This window comes from Pseudorca crassidens, chromosome 11 (genome assembly GCF_039906515.1).
Source record: "Pseudorca crassidens isolate mPseCra1 chromosome 11, mPseCra1.hap1, whole genome shotgun sequence".
In the NCBI taxonomy this organism is placed as follows: Eukaryota; Metazoa; Chordata; class Mammalia; order Artiodactyla; family Delphinidae; genus Pseudorca; species Pseudorca crassidens.
Window position 1 is genome coordinate 8,555,901 of NC_090306.1, and position 5,540 is coordinate 8,561,440.

The 5,540-nt window shown below is 40.0% G+C and overlaps 1 protein-coding gene across 1 annotated transcript; it reads left to right on the forward strand.

Annotated features, from left to right (window-relative positions):
* The first annotated feature begins 1,739 nt into the window (after positions 1-1,739).
* On the forward strand, positions 1,740-3,917 carry SMIM10L1 (small integral membrane protein 10 like 1). The gene has a single exon (XM_067695702.1). The coding sequence runs from the start codon at positions 1,926-1,928 to the stop codon at positions 2,130-2,132; it is 207 nt and encodes a 68-aa protein (XP_067551803.1). The 5' UTR covers positions 1,740-1,925; the 3' UTR covers positions 2,133-3,917.
* Positions 3,918-5,540: the final 1,623 nt, after the last annotated feature.

Sequence of the window (5,540 nt, forward strand, 5' to 3'; positions counted from 1 at the left end):
GCTTACCTTAACACTTTTTCAAAGCATCATTAAACCAAACAAGCCATTAAAAAGTACTAAACTGGGCATATGTATATGTATAACTGATTCACTTTGTTATAAAGCAGAAAATAACACACCATTGTGAAGCAATTATACTCCAATAAAGATGTTAAAAAAAAAAAAAAAGAAATGAAGCACTTACATTTGATCTTGGTATGATCTCCTCTTTAGGTAGAGCTCTACCAGGAGCTTTAGGTTGCATTCCTGGCCCTACTGATGTGAAACGCAGTGAGATGAACTACTTTTCAGAGCCTGTCTAGGCCTCCTGAAAATGAAAATCAATGTGTGTGATGAAAAGATGAGCATGACCTCTGGGGATTTTAAGCTTCATGATGATTTAATAGCAAATCATTGTAAATTCAGCAGACTTGACTTTCCCAATAAACATTTACTTTAAAGGAGAAAAAAAAAAAGTACTAAATTGGGAATACAGGGTCAACAATAAGGGGATAAGAAAGATCTGGAAAGGAAGGCCAAGTTAAAGAGTCAATGAAGCAACATCTGGAGAAATGGTTTAAGACGTGTTCCTGTTGAAGCTTACTTATGTGTGCCTACTTGGCAAAAAGTGTGGATCAGTCATTCAAGTCTAAACATCAAGGGACAGAATAAAAAACACAATCATGTAAAACACTGATCCTATCCCACTCTGCACTGTCACTTTCACCTGACAGAAATCTTTCATCAGCTCTGCAGCATTGACAAGTAGGAGCTGGAGCTTCATGACTGCTCTTTGCCTATTCCTTTCCAACTGGAACAGGATATCAACCTAGCCATGTTATAAACATTGATAAATGGCTGTTTTCCCCGTGGGCTTAGAATGAAAGATCTGGTTTTCATGGAGTTAACAAGAGCTAGTGGGGAGGGAGGGGAGCAAAGAGCAGAAGAATGATGGAAGAGAATGAGTCCACATAGTTTTATGCGGTTGGAAATGGAAGATTCAGGGACTTAATGACTTCTGTGACCCTGAATACCTCTATTATTCTTTCAATTTTCAGAAAGGATAAATTGTACTTCTATGTGGAAACGATACATTTACTGGTTCTGAGTTGTCATTTATCTTACGCTACTCTTCAGTCTCTATACCAGTATTTTAGAAGTTGTCTTGAGTGAGCAGTTATCACTTCCTCTAGGTGCTGTCTAGTTGCTGGGTTGGTACTGGTAGCAAAGTAGCAAAAGAAATTCTAGTTGGGGATACACAATTGAGTTTTATACAGTTTTATATATGTGGATATGTGTGTGTGTGTTTGCTTAAATAAGTGTGTAATTTCTAACACTTGCACCTGAAATCGTCCTAATACATAGGAAATCCACTGCCTGAGACTGTGATCCTTTAAGTTAAAGCATGATATAAATACGGAGACTTTGTGCCCAAACTGGCTTATGTAAGGAGATCACCTTGCCATAATATTAAAGTTAATGTTACGGAATCAAATGGGTAAGATTCCTGGCTAGTAGCCCAGTTCACAGATCAGACTAACCCGAGTTTTAATGCAAGCTCCTCGGGCAAGTTCCAGAATTTTACTTAGCTTCCTTTCTGCATTTTAAAGTGAAAACAGTATCGGTAAGGCTGTTCGTATATGCTGTACAAAATAACTGCATGGCATATATGTAAATAAATAACCCGTTCCCGACCTACCAAGAGTTAAAACGCTAAACGCTGAATACCGTTTTAAGCAGCAGACAGGAAGGGGCGGAGCGCCAGCCGCAGCCCCCGCCTCACCGCCGTTAGGGAAGCAGCTGCGGCTACGTCAGGCGCGAGTGTAAGCCCAGCTGCCGCTTAGCCCCCGGCCCCTCCCGGTCGCCGCCGTCAGTCGGGGGTCCGCGGGGTCTACGGTCACCCTGCGCTCCAGGCACCGCACCGGGCAAGCGGCGACACCGCGTCCATGGCCACCGCGGCGGCTCCGTCATCCTTGGCTCTCAAAGCCTCGAGGCTGGCCGCGGCCCCCGGCTCGTACGGGGTCTTCTGCAAGGGGCTCTCCCGCACCCTCCTCGCCTTCTTCGAGCTGGCCTGGCAGCTGCGCATGAACTTCCCGTACTTCTACATCGCGGGCTCCGTGGTCCTCAACATCCGCTTGCAGGTACACTTTTAGAGCCCTGAGGAAGCCGCCGGTACCCCGGGCCTGCATTATGGCCGACTCCCAGGAGACGCCGCGGAGCTGGGGGCGAGGAGTTTCTCTGTCTCGCGAGAGTGCCTGGGCTCCCTCCGCGGCTGTGCTCTCCGCTCTCAGCCAAGCTCCTGTACTGTCACTGAGACCTTGCCGAGATTAGGAAGAGGAAATACGCGATTCCGGGAGCCGAGAAAGAACTTCAGCTAAGACCCACGACAATATTTAAGAAGCTGTGCATCCTTAAAACAAAAACGGGACGAACAGGCTGCATGACAAAAAGGGAAAGGTACTAAAATTTTCAGGACAAAAATGTACAACAAGCTCATGGTCCATATTAATTTAATAAATAAGTAAATTTCGGGAGTATGAGACTGGAATATAAGCAGGACGCTGAATGAGTAAGAAGCTGGGGAGATCTTAAGGATATGCTGTGGAGGGCATATATTTCTTCATCCCACAAGAAAAAACAATGACGATCAGAAGCTTTCACTGAAAAAAACTGTACAGGAAACACATCCTTCAAATACCAAACAATGTAAAATGCTGCAGGATTTTGAACAGAGGGAGTGTAAGAAAGTGGACTCTATTTCAGTGTCCCTATGAGTAACATGCAGTTCAAAATCTTGGAGCCAAAGAAGGAAATCCAGTCATAGCACAAAGCTTGGCGACTTATCGAATAACATTTAAATAATCATAATAATGTAAATGCTGTTTATGGTTTTCATCTTTTTAAGAGAATACTTAGAGTTACAAAGTTTGAATGCACATGTTATCAGCCTTGATGGTGTAAAAGTGAGGGTACCTGGAATGGTAATGGTGTCTTTTAAAGTGGGAAGCTGAGAGGAAAATTCTGTTGTCGATGGGGGAAGAGGGCATTTTATTATTTAAAGAGTAGCCATAAAGTTGCTTAAATGTAACTATATGAAGGAGAGAAGAGAAGGGGAGAACAGCATGAGGTCAACAAGAAATGCCTAGAGGTTAGAGTTAGGGTGGAATGTTTCAGATTACCTGATGTATTTGGAGTCAAGAGATTTTTAGATTTCAGAGAGTCTGGAGACGAATTAGTGGTCTGCAAAATTTTTTCTAATTAAGGAAGCAAAGCTGAGGCAGTTATAAACCCCGGGAAAAATAAAAAAATTTTTCAAGAACTACACTGCATAACTCCACTGTGAAGAATATTACCACTCATCATATAAAGCCAGTTTTAATTATATAAACACTGAATACAGGTAAATTATTAGGTAACATTGGAACGACTGGAGAAGAGAGAGATGTATATGTAATGGGGGAGAATCAATCAAGATCTGATATAGAAAAGTTGATTTTAAAAAAGCAGTATAACTTGTCACTTAGAAAGAGTACAATAAGAAATAGCTAAGAGTTAAAATTGGTAGTCTCTGGAGAAAGAAAATCAGGCATAGAAAGGTGGAGGACTGCCGTTTTTCACTACCAGTCTAACAGTAACGGTGATTTTTCTTAGCCATATGTGTGTGTGTGTGTGTGCGAAGATATATATATATAGATATAGATATCAGGCAGACCTCTGTTAAAATACAAACTAATTTTGTGGTCCAGGTGAGCCCATTAATCTGCCTAAACCCCAGTTTTCTCAATTCTATTAAATGAGAGTAAAAATACCCACCTTGAAAGATCAGTCAAGAATTAAAAATAAGCCTGACTTAGTGCTTGATACATACCGTACACAGTAAAGAGTATTTGTTATAACAGAATATTTCATTAACTTGTGAATAAAACTTAAAACTCTCATATGGAGTGCCTGCTTTTCCATTGGAGGGTTTTAGTACTGAAGGAGGTTTGTAGATTCCTGACAATGGGGATGTAGGGAAGACCCTCCAGGAAGAGACATTTGAGCTGGAAGGGGCAATCATTTGCCAAAGTAAAGATTTAAACTATTTGTAGTGTTCTGTATTCCACTAATTGTATCCAACAAACAAGTGTACTCTAGGAATATAAAATAAGTGCCCCCTGTAGCACAATGTCTTGCTTTGAGTAACTTCTTCCTACCCTTCATTCCTTGTCTCCAGCCAAAGTAGAGTACATCTTCACCTTTCTACGTCGTACACTTTCTTCAACCTTCTGTACCTTTATTTTTTTTGACTTATGGTTACTCTACCTGTGTTTTAAGGCTGAACTTAGACATCACTTTTTCCATTAAGTTTTTCCCAGATGCTCCTGACCAGATTAGAGATCATTTCTTTTAATCCATCTAAAGGGCTGTGTTAATATCAACCTATGCCATTTTCATAGGCTTCCTTATTTGTGCTTAATTGTGCATTAATTATCAGATGCAGTTTTTTAAAGAATATCCAAGAAGACAGGTTTCCGGACTATGATCTCTTCCCTTGGTAATTACATATTGCTGTGAAAGTGCAGGGACTAAAACATTTTAGTCTAAAATACCAGAAATGTAATTTGATCAATGAAATAATTCAGTATTGCTAATGGGCTTACAAATGGTGGGCATCACTATTTCCTAGAGGCACTAATGTCCCAATTTGTAACACAAAAGAATGAGGCTGCCATTAGCCCTGGAATGGTGACATACAGGGATTTGGGTGGCTAATGAACATGTGCCTTCCTCAACCTTTTTTTCTTCATATTAGTGTTTTGCTACACTGAAGAAACTAAGGCACTTCAGCAGATTTATTATTATATCCTCCACTAGATTAGAAGCCCTATGAGGGAAGGTACTGTATCCTATCGAATTTTACAGCCTGTAATATCAGCAAATATATAGTAGGAACTGAATGAAAGCTCCATGATTTACCATTTATTCTTAACAATTGCTCTTAAAACCAGATGTGTATTTTTCTTCCTACATGATACAACTCAGTAAAGTTTCCCATGGAAGAAAACAAGATTTTTGCTCTACTTATTATTAACCACTTACTATTCTAATTTACAAGGAATTTTATTCCTCCTGGCATCCTTCCAGGTCACATCCATGAAGCCAAAGATTTTCTCAATCCCCAGCCTAGAGCATTGCCTAATGTGAGTAAATATTGTTGAATGAATGCCAAATTAGTTGGTTTTTCTACACTTAGCAGTCAATAAAAGAAATAAAGATGTGTTTGTCCCTGATACTAAAGTCATCTACTTTATTTCTCCCATAAATCAAGCTTTTTCAGGCCTTGAAGAATATTGATTGGCCCAGAGATCTCAAACTTGAAGAAGCAAAGAGATGACATAATTCTGATCAATAAAGAAAAACACTTGTTTATGCAGTTCAACTGACAAGAATGCTGGGGGAATGGAGACTCTTAATAGTTTAAACGGAAATAGTGATCATAGTAAACACATAACCTAAGGGTTAGGGAGCAAGATTTTTTTTTAAGGATTTTAAAATTGAGGGTAAAAATACTTATGATT

What these genes read in the sequence shown, in the direction of transcription:
- SMIM10L1 (XM_067695702.1), top strand. Translation starts at nt 1,926, where the DNA reads ATGGCCACCGCGGCGGCTCCGTCATCCTTGGCTCTCAAAGCCTCGAGG.